Source organism: Mus musculus, chromosome 13 (assembly GCF_000001635.26).
Source record: "Mus musculus strain C57BL/6J chromosome 13, GRCm38.p6 C57BL/6J".
In the NCBI taxonomy this organism is placed as follows: Eukaryota; Metazoa; Chordata; class Mammalia; order Rodentia; family Muridae; genus Mus; species Mus musculus.
The window spans coordinates 20,334,304-20,351,536 of NC_000079.6; the positions used below are offsets into that span (position 1 = coordinate 20,334,304).

Here is a 17,233-nt window from a genome sequence, read left to right on the forward strand (position 1 = left end):
ATGTTGCTGAGTTTCATTTCAGTACACCTGCACAATTGGAAACTTTTGAGAATGTGTGTGTGTGTGTGTGTGTGTGTGTGTGTGTGTGTGTGTGTGTGTGTGTGTTTTAGTGCTATAAAGAGACATCGTGACTATGGCAACTCTCATAAAGGAAAATATTTCATTGTGGCTGGCTCACAGTTTCAGAGGTTTAGTCTATTACCATCATGGCATCCAGTGTATCAGGCATCAAATCCAACCAGAAAGCGGTTGGTTATTCCCACAACTGTCCTACAAACTGTTACACCTGTGAACATAACTCTCCAGGCAGGTCAGGATTATAAAGTGTAAGGTGCAGTAGTGATTAAGATGACGTCTTTTCTCCGAGCACTTTGTAGCAGAAGTAGTTTCCTGGTCAACCCAAGATTGTTTTCTCTATGTCTCTCATCCGAAGTGAGTGCTGTCTTCAGAAACAGGGCTATGGAGAGTCACCAAGAGCAGTGACAATAGCCTGTGTTGTTTTGGGTGCCCCTGGAGCCTCTCTGACCAATAACTTGTATCCTATGCCTGGCTGTGAGATTTTCAGTTAATAATCCCTGTTTTCTGGAATCAGCATGGTTCACCCGTGTCGGGTAGTTTTTTTCATACTACTTCAAAATAAAATATTTTAAATTAGCATATACACTAATTGCCATAAAATTTCCTTATATATCGTTATCCTTGGTTCACCTACTCCATACATTTTCTTTTCCCCAGTCCCTATATCTCCACTTATAGCTTCATGAGCCTGTCTTCCTTTCATGTCACCAGTAGCCAGTCTACCAGTTACTTTATGTTTCCTCAGGTTGGGAGATCATAGGTTTCCACATAGCTTCATTTTTAAACAGTTCTTGAGCTCCGCCCCATCCCATGGAACCATAAACAGCAGGCCTTACCCCAGCCTCAGGGAGGTTCTGACTTCCTTCCAGTTTGGGAATCACTGGTTTGGAAAAGTGGTTCTCAGTGTCTTTGGGGCATCATAATCATGCATGGGATTCAAGACTCTAATTGCTTGGCTTCCAGTTAGTTTCTCACTAATGTGGGGTATAGAGGCACTCTGGGATTTTAACAGCTCCCTAGTGAATTTCCCACTGTATTCCAGGCAATGTTCTAGCCATAGAGAGCTTGATGAAATATCATACACTCAGTTCTGCTGGGTGAGGAGGTGAAGAGAGGGGCATATTGCTCCCAGCTCTACGTGAACCTCCTTTCCCCTGGAGAACATGCCCTTCTACTGCCTGATTAAACAATGTTTATAAATAGGGCATTTTCTATGCTAAATGAATATTCACTCAATGTGATTTGTTTTAAAGGTTGCTTATAATGCTATATTTGTTGAACAAATGTAGACACTCATATAGTTCAAATATTAACTCCTAAATCCTCCAAGGTTTTCCCCGTGATATACCATCTGGCAAGCATTATTGTAATCATCTCTTTATTATCCACACTAATGAAGGACTAGCATAGCATTGGTAATTGAAAAACAGGGATCGTTTAAAAATCATTCAGGCTATTACCAGCTCTGCTTCCCCAACCAGGAAGCACCCAGGAGTAGAAAATATTGACCGATGATCACTTCCCATCAAGGTGACAATGCATGCTCTTTCTGCAAGAAATAGGATAAATAAGAGGCTTCTATGTTGTAATCCCCCTTTCTGAATAAATGCATTGTTAAATGCACAGCCTAAACACACAGCAGGTGAACAGTAGCGTGTGTATTGATGTTGAACGCATGGATTAAATGTGGTGCAGTGTATGTTGTATGGAATTTAGGATTTTGGGAGACCTAGTTCTCCATCTTCTGACACTGTCTGTGTAACTGGAGATGAGCTAACGTGTGTCCCCATAACCAACAGCAGGTATATCACCCGAGAATTTATTAGAGATCCAAGTTTTTGACTCAGACAGTGCTAGCAAATTGCGGTCTGGCAGTGAGTCTAGCAGATGGTTCTTCAGTAAGCCCCTTGGGAGATCCTAAGGCCTCCTAGCCCCAGGCCTAGGTCCATGCTAATGTTATTTGCTCCGACTCTTACTGGTCAGAGTACACTGCTCCTCAAATTTAGACTCTGGTGTTTTGAGAAAGAAAGCACCCATTCTGTTCCCCATCCCCTGGGAGCTGAGTGCTGTCTGCTGTGAATCACAGAGCACTACTTCCTTGGGAGCTAACAAATGACATCTCAGAAGAATGTACAGAGGTGCACAGGCTTCGCAGTAAAACAAGGGGAAATTTCAGGCTATTCATCAAAACCTTGCACCTTCTCTTCAAGACAGGTGGAAGAAATAACATGCAGCAAGCAAAGAAAATAAATCTGTCCAGGGAGCATCTCATCAATGAAGAAGGAGTGGTCCAGTTCTTAGTCTTGCTGAGATCTCAGCATAGGTGTTATTCTTGTGACAATACAGAAAACTCTCAAATATATAGGCCTGTAGTTCTATTTCTTTTCTTATCAAAAATCTATGGAGGTAAAATGATTTCACCCACTATTAAAGAACAGAAGCTAAAATATCATTTCAGGAGACTGGGATCATGATACTTGGAACCAGACAGAAGAGTTCACCCACCTACAAAATAGGATATTCATCATCTGAAGTGCAGTGATGTTTCCTAATTAGAACAATTCATTGAACAATCAAAAGCAATTTTCTAATTGGCTTCTGTGTATCGAGAGCCTATTTGTTGGAGACCAGTAGGCCACAGAGAATGTGGTCTGTTACAGGATCTGGTAGGGATGAAGAAGTTAGGACTTCTGCTAGTAAATAGGCTGCATCACAAGTGAATTTTGTCTGGGGGGAATAATGTGCACAGAGAAGAGCTGACAGTGAGGAACCAGCGCTGGAAATGTCTGTGAAATTTGCAGCAATGTTAGATCGATCAGCATCAGCATCACGTCAACAAATTCTAAAAACCCTAAGGCTCTAGTACACATTGGCTCTGAAACTGACAAGCTGCACAAACTGTCAGTGCCTCAGTTTCCTTTTTTCACGAGGTGATAATTTCCTCATGGACCTGGTGATGGTTTCCTGAGAATAAAGAGGACACTGCATTTGTAGGACACTTTGCCACATCTGCAGCATGATAAGAGATTTTATTATATACCAACTGGCTACATGGTACCTTAAAGGAATCCAAACAGCCATTACAGTCAGCTTTCAGCATCCATGGGTTCTGTGTCTATCAACCACAGATTTAAAATACTTACAAGAAGTTCCTTCTGTACTGAACATAGATAGAGCTTTTTGCTTTCATCATTCTCTAATAATACAATATAACATCATTTCATATCATTGACATATTAGATAATACAAGAAGTCTAGAGGTTATTGAAGTATGCAGAGAATTGCTTCTCTCTCTCTCTCTCTCTCTCTCTCTCTCTCTCTCTCTCTCTCTCTCCCTCTCTCCCTTATTCTCCCTCTCTGCATCCCTCTCTGTCTCCCTTCATTCCTTTCTCCCCTCTTTCTCTTTCTTTCATTATAAGGACCCTTTGAATACCAGTACTATACTGTACTTAGTGAGCAGATTATATGGCCAAGAAAAAACTATTGATAGAAGAAAACTTTAAGGGTCCTAGTGTAAAATTCAAGCAAAAGTGATGACTCTTGGGTTATAGAGGGTTTCTCCTCGCCAACTTCCTTCACGATACTTTTTGTGAGTTGTTAGAATTAGATTGAGAATTCATAGAAGTTTTGTTTCATTTTGTTTTGCTTTTTCAGTTGAGTGCCTTTTCTTTAGTACTGGGGATTGTACCCAGGGTCTCATGGATGCTAGGCAAGAGTTCTGCCACTTGGGTATAGTCTTAGCCCTCTATAAATTTTTATTTTTCAGACAGGTCCTCTCTAAGTTGTTCAAGATGGCTTTGAATTGCTTCTATAGCCCAGACAAACCTTAAACTTGATATCATCTTGCCTCTGCTACCAGAGTAGCTGAGAGTACATAAACAGGCACAGCTTGGTTTCCTTTTCATTTATTGTTGGAATAGATGAATAAGCTAATACTAGAAATTGGTTTGAAGTGAGTATTCCATTGTGCTCTCTTTTGTAGCACTCGGTCTTGTTGGCTAGGCCCTGCCACTTGGTGGCCCAGACTTTTGTGAAGTAAACTTTTAGTCCAAATGGCAGCAGTGTGACAGTAAATATGTTCAGCTTTCAAACTGTGAAAGGGAAAATGTAGAAACGTAAGGTGGTTGAGGTATAGTGTCCAAAAATGTTGCCAAGTCTTGGCCAAATCCATGCTCTAAGGTCCTGTGCTGGCATGTGAAGGCATCTAGCCACAGTTTCTTATGAGCCACAGGAGGACAGCAGTGACAGTGGCTTAATGGGGATGTGGTGAATTTTAATGCTCACAAAGTACAAGGGAGCAACAGCTCCTTAACTTAGTAAGGAACAATCCTTGTACCATCATCTGGGCTCAGGAAAACCAGATTCATCAAAATAACAAGTGTGTCTGCATGGGGCAAGCTTTAGTCTTTTTTTTTTTTCTTCTAAATAATTAAACTTAGCGAAATCTCCATTGGGTTATTTCATGTATTTTAATTTTCTATTTTCAGTTGGGTATGATTGGAAACTCTCACTTAAGTAAATACCAAATTAAGAGTAAAGTGGGGTTGGAAGGATGGCTCAGTGGTTGAGTCCATGTAATGCTCATTCCATAGCAAGTGTTCAGTTCCCAACACTATAGAGAAGCGGCTCATAACCAGCTGCAGTGCCTCCTTTGGGCATTCCAATGCATCTACCTTCCGGCATTCCAATGCATTTGGGCATTCCAGTGCATTTGGTCCTTGGAAGTCACCTGCACTCACAGGTACACAAACCTGCAAATGGATGTAAACACACTTAATTAAAAAAAAAAAAAAAAAAAAGACTGAGCTGTACTGTGCTTGAAATGCCAAATGATTTTTTATTATATTAATTCCATGAGCTAGGTACATCTTTCTCATCAGTAATTGATCCTCAGCGTTTTAAAAGCTCTCCAGTGTTTTATGGCATGAATCAGGGTGGAATGTCATAACAACATCCAAACCATTGGGTTAACACAGATCACTGGATACACATAGTGAACTAGGTGTTTTGAAACGAGAACTCTGGGCTACAGACAGAACTACTCTGCCTGGATTTTTGATAATCTAAATTAGTTCTTAAGTAAAATTTGAGATCATCCTGGGAATGACAAGTGACATGAACTTTTATTCAGATGAACACGTTATTCAAATGTGGGTAATTGTAGGTGGTTTGAACCGGGAAGCAGTGAGTAAAAAGGCCTTCTGATTCTAAAGTTAGAAAGAATCACTATTGATCAAATTTCCCTAGAAAAAGAGACTAAAGCTTTTTATTAGAAAGTATTTAGAGGTACAATAAAAATAATTGTTTCATGCAAATTATGTAAATTTTAAGGTCTTAAAATGCCATTTAAGGGGGCAAAAAAATGCCATCATATTTGATTATTTGAAGTCTGACTTTAATGTTTCTTTTATTTTTGAAACTTCTTTATTGAAGTAGATTCTTTTCTCATACAATATATCTTGATTACATTTTCCTTCTCCTTTGACTCTTCCCAGTCCTTCCCTACTTCCTCTTCCACTCCAGATCGAGTCCCCTTCTTTCATTAGAAAAGAAAGGCTTCTAAGAGGTAACAACCGGACATGACAAAAGTAAAATATAGTAAGATGAAGCAAACAGTATCATATTAAAGTTGAACATAGGGGGGAACGAGTCCCAAGAACAGGCACAAGTATACTATAGCTTAATATTTTTCTGTATCTCTTCCCATCTGTTGCCAGAGGAAGCCTCTCTGATGATGAATGGATAAGGCACTGATCTATGAGGGTAGCAGAATATCATTAAGAATCATTTTATTGATTTTTATTTGTGTATTTAATTATTTTTAGGCAAGTAGTATTTGGTTTTACCTTAGGTCTCTGTGCTACCTAGTCTCTGGTTCTTGGTTGTCCAAGCAGTGTCAAGTGTTGGTTCTTCTTGTGGATTGGACCTTGGGTCAAATCAGACATTGCCTGGCTGTGGGGAATTCCATGCTGGTCTCCAGTTGAGCTAAGGTCTGAACCCCTGTGGTGATAATTCACCTTCATGACATGGTAGGCGTTCCCTTATGCTCCTGGAACTCTGGCTCCTGCCTAAGTAACCGCCCCCCCACCCCCCCAGCCCCCAGAAGAGAAGCATGGTCAGTAGTCACATAAGCAATGGCCCAAGCTTCTGACCTTCAGGCTAAACTCCTCCCCAGTTACCTAGCAACAGTAAAGACCATAAAAAGGACTGTTTAGCCCACCTCACTCTCTTACTCGTCTCTCTCTTACTTGTCTCCCTCTCAACCCTCACTCTCACCCTCTCTCCCCTCTCTTTGTCTTCTCTCCTCTCTCCTCTCTCTTTGTCTTCTCCTCTCCTCTCTTCTCTCTCTTACTCTCTTTCTCTCTAGCCTTTCCTTTCTCTCTCTGTCTCTCTGTCTCTCTGTCTCTCTTTTCTACCTTCTCTCTTTCCCCCTGCATTTCTATAATAAAGCTCTTAAACCATAGAAAGTCTCTGCTCATCAAGGCTGTGCGCACTCCAGCAGGTGTTGGGAACCTCTTCCCTCATCCCTCCCTCCTATAACCCTGGTAGCTTTAGCAAAGTAGCTCCGGGGTTGTTAGATAGGGCTGCCCATGGCCACCCCCTGAAGAGTGGGATAGAGGAGTGCCCACCCAGGGATGAGTGGAAGGTAGTTAGCAGCCCTCCCACGCCTGACTGACCAGCGAATACGTGGAACTCTGGCGGGGTGTGGGTCTCTTCCCCTCCCCTCTTTCCCCAAGGCCCCCGTTTTTAGTTCCCACACCTGGCTACTCTTACAAGTTCTATGCAAATTTTCTACATTGGCATTGTGTGATTTTTTACATGCAACATGATGTTTGGAAGTAGTTGTGGAATGTTACATCTAGTGACTTCTAATATTGTTATAATTTATATGGTGGAATAGGGTACCCATTGTCATAATTCTTATTCAACATAGTATTGGAGATATCAACCAGAATAATTAGGGCAAGAGAAAGAAATATTGGAAAAGAACAAGTCAAATTGTTCCTGTTTGAAGATGACACTATCCACCATCTATGTTAGAAAACTCTAATGACAAAAACAAACACCAACCCAAACCTGCTAATACTAAGTGAATTCAGCAAGTTGAACGTTATAAAGTCAGTATACAAGAATCAGCATTTCTGTACAGCAAGAACAAATTGTGTTTAACAATCATTTTTTCTTTCTTTGTTCTTTTCTTTAAGTATAAAATAATGAAGATCACAATTTCTTTGAATCCCTTCATCATTAAGATTTATGTGGTCTCGGCTGGTTTTGGTGACTGGTGGAGGAAAGTCAATCATTTGGGCTTCATGTTCTCTTAGGCATAACTATATTAAGCCATCACTATGCTGTGTGTGATAACTCATGCTAGTTGCTCTTCTTGAGGGCAGGCAGATGTTAGGATCCTGTCCATATCTACATGATTCCCACTGCCTGTACTTAGAAACCTGTCTAACCCTGGACAGTTCACAAGCCACCCAAGAGGGCTGATCGTACCTCACCTCACATTTAAGGTGAAGATGCCCATAGGTTGTGGCTTCTCAAGGTTAGCTTCTGTCATAAATGACAGAATTGTGGCTTCACCCCACAGCTTCTCTCCCAAGTGCCAATTGCTTCACTTCAGTATAGCCCCCACATACATTTAAAACGCGTTATGTTCTTTTTCTTAATGTGTTACTTGTCTAATCTTACATTTGATCTCCAACTGGGTCACCCAATCCCATCTATAAAAGCTCTTCTGTCTGAACCTGAATTGCTGGGGGAATTCCCACCCATCTACACTGGTACAGAGGCAGGCTATGCCAGCTTCTTTGAAATTCCCATCCATATAGATTGGTACATAGGCAGGCAAAGTCAGCATCTTTGATTACTTGTCATTTACCTCATGTTGCTTCCATCTTGAGGGGAGATCTCAGTTAGTTTGTGGTTGATGACATCTTCTGGAGCATTAATGGTGACCACATTTTCTTTTACTCCTCACAGAATCACGTCAATCCTGCCATGGACTTCACACAGACCCCTCCTGGGATGCTGGCTCTGGACAACATGCTGTATTTCGCTAAGCACCACCAGGATGCATACATCCGGGTAAGCATGCTGGCTTCTCTCAGATACTGCCAGTGTCGTATGGAATTCTGTTTTCCAACCTACGCACAGTAGGAGATTGCTATTAGATGAGTCACCCCAGTATTTTCCTTTTATCAGTGGTAAACTAAAGACATGAAATTGATCAAGGGGCTAAAATAAGAATGCCTCATTTTACATTTTTTACACATACTTTAACAATATTACTGAACAATGTTTTCTATAGTTTCATATTGGCATATGAGGAAAAACTCTTAAGTAGTAAAATACAGAAATGAACTATATACTCAAATCCTGGAAAATCTCAAAACCTGCAAGACTTCTTCCATGGTTGGAAAGAGGCCAAGGTTCCTTACTGCTACATTGCTTCATTTTAGTCTAATGTTTAGAGACACAATAAAATAATCACAAATACAGAGAAAAACAGGAGATTTGTGGAGTGAAATCTTTCTATGTTTCATAACAGACCACTACATAAGGTTGTTAGTGGAAGGAAGAAGGAAGTGGAGACCTCTGTGTTTCTAGCAGATGCCACCTGGTGCCTGGGCAGTGCCCTGTAGAGAATACAATGAGTGCCATAAAAGCTTATCTGGGTTGCCCATCAGAGCCCTGTGATTGCACCATGTCCTTGTCTTCAAGATGGAGAGCTCAGATGTCATTACGATAGAATGGATGCAAGATTGAAATCAACGAGGGATTTGAATTGAGTGGGAGTTAGACTGAAGTTACAGTGATGACTAGCCCAAAGGTTAGAAAGAGTTTGAAGGACAAATTGCTCAAAGTAAGAAAAGTTGAGCGGATCTGACAATGGGGCATGTGTACTGGGACATGTGCTGCCAGACCCTGATTAACATTGGTGTCCTGAAGATGAGGCTTGGCACTGTTAGTAGTTAGTGATTTAAATGTGGGTGATTCCATTGTCCCGGCTAAAGTGTCTTTTGTTAAACAAGGGAGACTTGGGGGCTCTCAGCCATGATGGTGCTTTCTTGGCAAGTCTTTGGAAATGGACAATGCTATGCCCACAAGAGGACCTTGGGTATATTTGGGTAGTCTGCAGTGAGAAATTGTACCATCTCATGGTGACTTCTTTGTACAAAGCTATGTTGGACTTCCTATTTTCTGTAGGCCTCATGTTTTACATGTATGTTATTTTATTTTATTTTTTTATTAGGTATTTATTTCATTTACATTTCCAATGCTATCCCAAAAGTCCCCCACATGCTCCCCCACCCACTCCTACTTCTTGGCCCTGGTGTTCCCCTGTACTGAGGCAGATAAAGTTTGCACGACCAATGGGCCTCTCTTTCCAGTGATGGCCGACTAGGCCATTTTCTGATACATATGCAGCTAGAGACACGACCTCTGGGGAGTACTGGGTAGTTCATATTGTTGTTCCACCTATAGGATTGCAGATCCCTTTAGCTCCTTGGTTACTTTCTCTAGCTCCTCCATTGGGGGCCCTGTGATCCATCCAATAGCTGACTGTGAGCATCCACTTCTGTGTTTGCTAGGCCCCGGCATAGTCTCACAAGAGACAGCTATATCTGGGTCCTTTCAGCAAAATCTTGCTAGTGTATGCAATGGTGTCAGTGTTTGGAAGCTGATTATGGGATGGATTCTCAGATATCGCAGTCCGTAGATGGTCCATCCTTTCGTCTCAGCTCCAAACTGTGTCTCTGTAACTCCTTCCATGGATGTTTTGTCCCTATTTCTAAGAAGGGTCAAAGTGTCCCCACTTTGGTCTTCGTTCTTCTTGAGTTTCATGTGTTTAGCAAATTATATCTTTTATCTTGGGTATTCTAAGTTTCTGGGCTAATATCCACTTATCAGTGAGTACATATTGTGTGAGTTCCTTTGTGATTGGGTTACCTCACTCAGGATGATGCCCTCCAGATCCATCCATTTGCCTAGGAATTTCATAAATTCATTCTTATTAATAACTGAGTAGTACTCCATTGTGTAAATGTACCACATTTTCTGTATCCATTCCTCTGTTGAGGGGCATTTGGGTTCTTTCCAGCTTCTGGCTATTATAAATAAGGCTGCTATGAACATAGTAGAGCATGTGTCCTTCTTACCGGTTGGAACATCTGGATATATGCCCAGGAGAGGTACTGCAGGATCCTCCAGTAGTACTATGTTCAATTTTCTGAGGAACTGCCAGACTGATTTCCAGAGTGGTTGTACAAGCTTGCAATCCCACCAACAATGGAGGAGTGTTCCTCTTTCTCCACATCCTCGCCAGCATCTGCTGTCACCTGAATTTTTGATCTTAGCCATTCTGACTGGTGTGGGGTTGTTTTGATTTGCATTTCCCTGATGATTAAGGATGTTGAACATTTTTTCAGGTGCTTCTCTGCCATTCGATATTCCTCAGGTGAGAATTCTTTGTTCAGCTCTGAGCCCCATTTTTTAATGGGGTTATTTGATTTTTCTGGAGTCCACCTTCTTGAGTTCTTTATATATATTGGATATTAGTCCCCAATTTGATTTAGGATAGGTAAACATTCATTCCCAATCTGTTGGTGGCCTTTTTGTCTTATTGATGGTGTCTTTTGCCTTGCAGAAGCTTTGCAACTTTATGAGGTCCCATTTGTCAATTCTCGATCTTACAGCATAAGCCATTGCTGTTCTATTCAGGAAAATTTCCCCTGTACCCATATCTTTGAGGCTTTTTTCTACTTTTTCCTATGTCAGCACTTTGAGAAGTTTTCAACTATTATCTGTAATTTGAGTATATAAAGGATTTTATGGTCATTTCCCTGAAAGGTGTGCAGTCTAGTACTTGGTGAGAAGTGCAGTCTGTCTTAAGATAATTGTTTTCCTATACAATTTTGATCAGAAGCCCAGGCATAGTGACTATAATATGCCTTTAATCCCAGATCTGGGGCGGCAGGAGCAGGTTGATCTCTGTGAGTTTGAGGTTAGCTGCACTGTCTCAAAAACAAAAAACAACAAGAAATCAATAAACAAAACAGTCCCTGTAAAACCCTTTAATTTCATACAAACACACACACACACACACACACACACACACACACACACACGCAAACATACATGCACACACGCACACGCACATGTTCACTGCACTCGCATTTTCTGTGCATGTAGTCTGTTTTCATCACAGGAAAACTAGTATTTAGGGAGATCATACAATATCTAGCCTTGGAGACTTGACTGTGAAAAGTGGAAGCCGTGTGGAAATTGGATTTCACATCAGCTGGTTGATGGTTGCAGATAAATGCTCTAAGATTAGAGCTTGCTGATGCCAAATGTATTGTTAATTGCTTAAGAAGCATATGTCTTATGAAAAGTAATTTAATGTCTTAAGCTTGATTTCTCAGTGCATTTTCTAAACTGCGATAAGTGAAATTAATACCATGGCAACCTAGAGAAAGTACCCAAGGAGCTAAAGGGATCTTCAACCCTATAGGTGGAACAACATTATGAACTAACCAGTACCCCTGAGCTCTTGACTCTAGCTGCATATGTATCAAAAGATGGCCTAGTCGGCCATCACTGGAAAGAGAGGCCCATTGGACACGCAGACTTTGTGTGCCCCGGTACAGGGGAACGCCAGGGCCAAAGGGGGGGAGTGGGTGGGTAGGGGAGTGGGGGTGGGTGGGTAAGGGGGACTTTTGGTATAGCATTGGAAATGTAAATGAGCTAAATACCTAATAAAAAATGGAGAAAAAAAAATACCATGGCAACCTGAATTAACCTTATACTTAACAGAGATGAAGAAAACCTAGGTACAAAGCCAGGCTGGTCCCTTTTGTTCTCCTGGATGTTTCTTTATGGGTTGAGATAGATGCATGTGGCTCATACACTGTTATATCTTCTCATAAGAGTCTCTCTACCATGTTTTCTAGGTCACATGTGTCTTTGGGGCCTTGACTACTAGATGCAAGGCCAAAGCTACCTCTGTAAATGCCACTTCCCTGTGTAAAATTTAGGGTTTTGTACCAGTGGGATTCTGGTGACCTTGAAGGTAGACACAATGGTTGTAGAGCTCATGTGTTCTACAGTACTGAGCGATACCCGTCAGCTGGCTTCGTTTGGTCTGTGACCTGGGAGGTCTCTTCCAAAACACTAAGAGGAATTTATTTTTAAATAATATTTTTTTAATTCCTTAAGAAGCCCACACATTGTATCTTGATCGTATTCACTCGTTCCTACAACTCTTCCTCCCTGCATGTCCCTATCCACTCAATCTTTTGTTCTTGTCTCTCCATTCAGTCCAGTTGCTGTTGGCCAAGTCCTCTTGGGAGTAAGCTCTGCCTGGTAGTTTGAGATATATCCAGTATATATGTCACACACACACACACACACACACACACACACACACACACTATTCCCTTTGCTCTTGACACTGCTGTATCTTCATGCTTCCTTGATCACTTTGTTTTCAGGTCCCTCTATGTCCCTGCCTTTGGTTTAGCAAACTTGGGCACGTATGCTTGTGTCTATCAGTTTTCCGACCTTCCTCACCTTTGCCCTTCTGTTGACCCTTGGCATTAATTTTTGCTCTGAAGCTGTTTGGTCTGCTTCTTAGGATTGTTGCTGAGCCTCTCTGGGCATTTCTTTTCCTCTCTCTGCCTATGAAATGAACATAACATGCAGTGCTCTTACTGTTAACCTTTGCAGACTTCATCTGTTTTCTGAGTAACTATTGATACCCACAGTGAGCCAAGTGTTGGCCACTCCTCGGGGAACAGTGGGTTCTGACATCGAGGAATTTCCTGTCTAGGATCGATGGGGGAGGAACACATGGTGTGGAGATTAAGAGACAGTGCCAGGCAATTTTTAAGTCACTTGGAATGTATATTAGTATGAGAAGTCCCCAACATAGATGTGGGCTCTGGACGAGAAGAACCTCCTGGAGAAAGTGGTCAGCCTTAGTGATCTATTGCTGTGAAGAGATACCATGACTAAGGCATTCAATTGGGGTGCTTGTTTATAGTTTCAGAGGGTTAGTCCATGATCTTCATAGCGGGAAGCAGACAGACAGTGCAGAAACAGTAGCTGAGAACTTTATCTCCTAATCTGTGTGTAGGAGGGAGAGAGAGAGAGAGAGAGAGAGAGAGAGAGAGAGAGAGAGAGAGAGAGAAAGAGAGAGAGAGAGAGAGAGAGAGAGAGAGAGAGAGAGAGAGAGAGAGAGAAACAGAGAGAAACAGAGAGAAACAGAGAGAAACAGAGAGAAACAGAGAGAAACAGAGAGAAACAGAGACAGAGACTGGGGTTGGTGTATGCTTCTGAAACCTCAAAGTCTATTCTCAAGGACAAACCTCCTCCAACAAGACCACATCTCCTAGTCCTTCCTAAATAGTTCCATTAACTGAGAACCAAACATTGAAATATACTAGCCTATAGGGGCCATTCTTATTCAGACCACTCTATGGTATTAACTAGGTATTTTAGTTACTTTACATGTTTCTGTGATAAAATACCTTGAAAAAGGCAATTCGATGCAGAAAGAGTTTAATTCAGTTCACAATTCCATTGAATACAGTCCATTATGACAAGGAAGTCATGGAGATAGAAACCTGAGGCAACAGGTTACATTGCTGTAGCCAATAAATAGGCAATATATGTTGGTAATCAGCTAGCATCTTCCATTTTAGCCAGTGTATGACCCAAGCCTAGGGAATAGTGCTGCCCACTTCTCGGGTATGTATCCTTCCTCAATTATCATAGTCAAGATAAACCCGCCCAAACATGCTATTGTAATTGAACATTCTGTCAAGTTGAAAGCATTAACCCTCTTAACAGGTGAAGGGAAGACCAAGGTGAGCATGCCAAGTAAAGGGGAAATGAGCTTGAGGTGTGATGGTGTGTGTTTTGATTGGGAAGCCAGCAAACTCTAATATGGGAGTAGCAAAGTTGGGACAGGTCATTTGAGATATTTAAAGCTATCTTAAGGTGCTTTTTGAATTCAAACATCATTTTTCAGTAGCTATAACAATTTCTAAACAATAAACCTACCATTTTCCTAAGTGAGTTAAGCAAAGATAATAATTTTAGAAAAAAAAACAAAAAACAAAAAACAAACCATGCTCTTGCTAGAAAAGCCACATGAGAAATATAGATGGGAGGCTTAGCCAAGAAAGCAATACTGGACAGGAGGAGATAAGGCTATAGCTGTGGTGTGGAAAGAGAGCATAGGAATTTGAGAAATTGTAGAGAATTGATGTTAACTTGACCAAGAGTTGGGGTCTGGCAATGAGGAGAAGCAGTTTGGTTGGACTAAAGTAAATTTGGCTAGCCAAGGAAGAGAGAGACTTCTGACTTGAGAGCCCTAGCAAGTCTCTTTGGCCATTTGAAGCCATGTCCCCCTTCCTTTTCTGCTCTGTGTCTTTGTGCCATCTGCTTGAGTCTCTCTATGAGACAGTCAGTGAACTTGAGGAGCACAGATGACGCTACAGGGCGTGGCCTCTTCCCAAGCCTGTGTATCTGTATGGCCCCTCAGGTCCCCTCTGCCACCTCTGTGGCTTTCTCTATCACTACCCATCCCTTTGTCTCTGTCATGTGCACTCCAACCAAACCCTTTGTCCCAACAAAATAATGGCAGGCCACATGTGAGCAAAGGCAGTTCCCCACTGAGGACTTGTGACACCTTTATGTTTGAATGTTTCATACCATCCACCTGATGGACAGCTCCTAAGGCAAAGATCATCTTTAAAAAGAAACTCCTGTCCCTTTCCCTGGAGGATATTATTGACATTGGACACTTAAAGCGAATGCTGTGACCTTTTATAGCTTTAAATGTATTTACCCGTGTATTGTGTCTCCTGTGCTTGACTGAAATAAACTGTGTGAGTAGACACCAAAGTTCACTCAGCTTCTCAACACTTAGCCCAGTGTCTAGTGCCTAATAACTTCAAATAATTTCCTTTTAAGTAAGCAAATAAAAAATAGTGTATGAAATGGATTCCATTTTGTTTTCTTTTGTTTTTGTCCTGTTGTTTGATTTTGGGTTTTTGACAGATACTGAGAGAACATGAAGTTGAGTGATTAGGGCGATGGGGAGTATCTGGGAGGACTTGCGGAAGGGAAATAATAGGATGAAATGATATTGTATGAAATACATATATTTTTTTGTTTTGTCTTTTGTTTGTTTTTGTTTTTGATTTTGATTTTGGAGACAGGGTCTCTTTATGTAACCTGATTGTCCTAGAATTTGCTCTGTAGACCAGGGTGGCCTCCAACTCACAGAGATCTGCCTGGCTGTACCTTCAGAGTGCTGGGATCCAAGGCATATATCACCACTGCCTGGCTCTGAAAAAAATTTTTTTTCAAAGCAAAAAAAGAACAGAATTTTCTCAGCTTTATTTTTTTCTCCTCAATGGAAATTCATGGCCTTCATGCTTACAACACTTCTAAGGATATTGTTTGCCACATGAATTTCTTGATGGGTAGCTATGTTTCTTATGTAATACTTAAAGTGTAGCAACTGTGTTCTAGTGAAAACCGTTGATGTAATTGAATTACCCCACAGTTGGATAGGGACAAAACCCAAGGAGGAATTACAGATCTAAGCATTGCACAGTGTACAGAGAGAAATCACTATGTGATTTCAGATATGAATCTTTCATCATATTATCCAATATTTGGCCAACACCAAATGATTTTATTTCTAGGACTAAGAGAGCCTGGTAAAGGTGTCAGAGCAGATCATTCTTAATTGACCTTTTGTTTTCAGAGTAGTAACATGAATGAAAAGTAACAGCAATCCAGATAGTCAGAACCTATTGTGAGTTATTAGACCAACCCTTATGAAAGCCAGATAAGCTTAAATGTGCAACAATAAAAGCCAAATGCATGCAAAGGAGATTCTTCTGTGATTGTATATTGACTTAGAATACAAAAGATAAGAGGGAGAAAGCTTATGTATGCCCTTAGATGCTTAAAGGAAAAAGTTGAAGAAATTCCCTTAAGAGTTATAATCATTCATTCATTGACTCATTCAAAAATGTTATCAGACACCCAGCAGGCGTGATACCATGCACAGTGGATGTGGCAGTAAGGGAAGAAGCTAAGATTTGGCTCTTGTATAGAAGGAATAATCTCTCTCTCTCTCTCTCTCTCTCTCTCTCTCTCTCTCTCTCTCTCACACACACACACACACACACACACACACACACACCACAAGTAAGGAGCAGTAGTAATTACTTTCTATTTGTGAAGTTCCTTGTTTCCCATGGGACTTTTAGATGTTCACTATAAGGGGAAACTAATAAAAGCTCTGCTTGATAACTTGTGAAGTTTTCTACAATTTTATGAAGTATATATTGTTTAGCTATATGAGAATCACTCAGGACTTCCTTCCTCCTGTGACCTGACTTTAAACAACATCCTGGCTTCATGGAGAAACCTGGTGGTAGTTGGTCAATGTGGAGTAGAGCAGACCCGGCCTTTGCTCAGTTGCTGTTCATGTGGGGCTGTATCATAAATATAGGTGTTCCTAATGAAGCTGTTACCTCATTGATATACAGACTCTAACCAACAAAGCTGTAACTCAACAGAATTTATAAGATCTGGAGTTCCAGGAACAAAATATAAAGGTAGACCTGGCAATGGTTAGTTCTTTATATAACCTGCAATCCATTTTTTTATGGAGGTATAATTGGTATACAAAAACAATTTGCAAGATCGTGTAATTCTTGCAATTACAATTTCGTGTAATTCTTGCTTCATCATCCCTCCTAATTTATGACTAGCATTTTATCCACTGTATATCATGGGCTACTGTCTGACTATAGTAGAAGATAATGAATTTCCTGATGAGATAAAAAAGAGATGCTTTTTAGAAATACAATTAATTATAATAGTGTTACACAACTGTAGGCCAGGAAATATGTTTCTAATTGTATACCAAATCAGAACAAAATATATTGATAGTTTGTCAATAAGAAATTATGAGAGAAGATGGATATTCCACCTAAGAATGGATTTCTCCATTCTTTAGAGTCATTTTTTTCTAGAGATGAAAACTGTAAAGTCTATCTTTACTGTTTAAACATCTCTAAGTGGGTGTTCCTATACACCTACTGAACAGTGTGCTTTA

General features: G+C 40.8%; 1 protein-coding gene across 7 annotated transcripts in view; it reads left to right on the forward strand.

The window, feature by feature from the left end:
- Elmo1 (engulfment and cell motility 1) overlaps positions 1-17,233 on the forward strand; it is a 517,847-nt gene that overhangs the window by 243,797 nt on the left and 256,817 nt on the right. For all 7 annotated transcript variants that reach the window (NM_080288.2, XM_006516544.4, XM_006516547.3 and 4 more), the window contains one exon: positions 8,065-8,169. In NM_080288.2, the coding sequence (NP_525027.1) occupies positions 8,065-8,169 (105 nt within the window). The remainder of the gene's footprint in view (positions 1-8,064; positions 8,170-17,233) is intronic.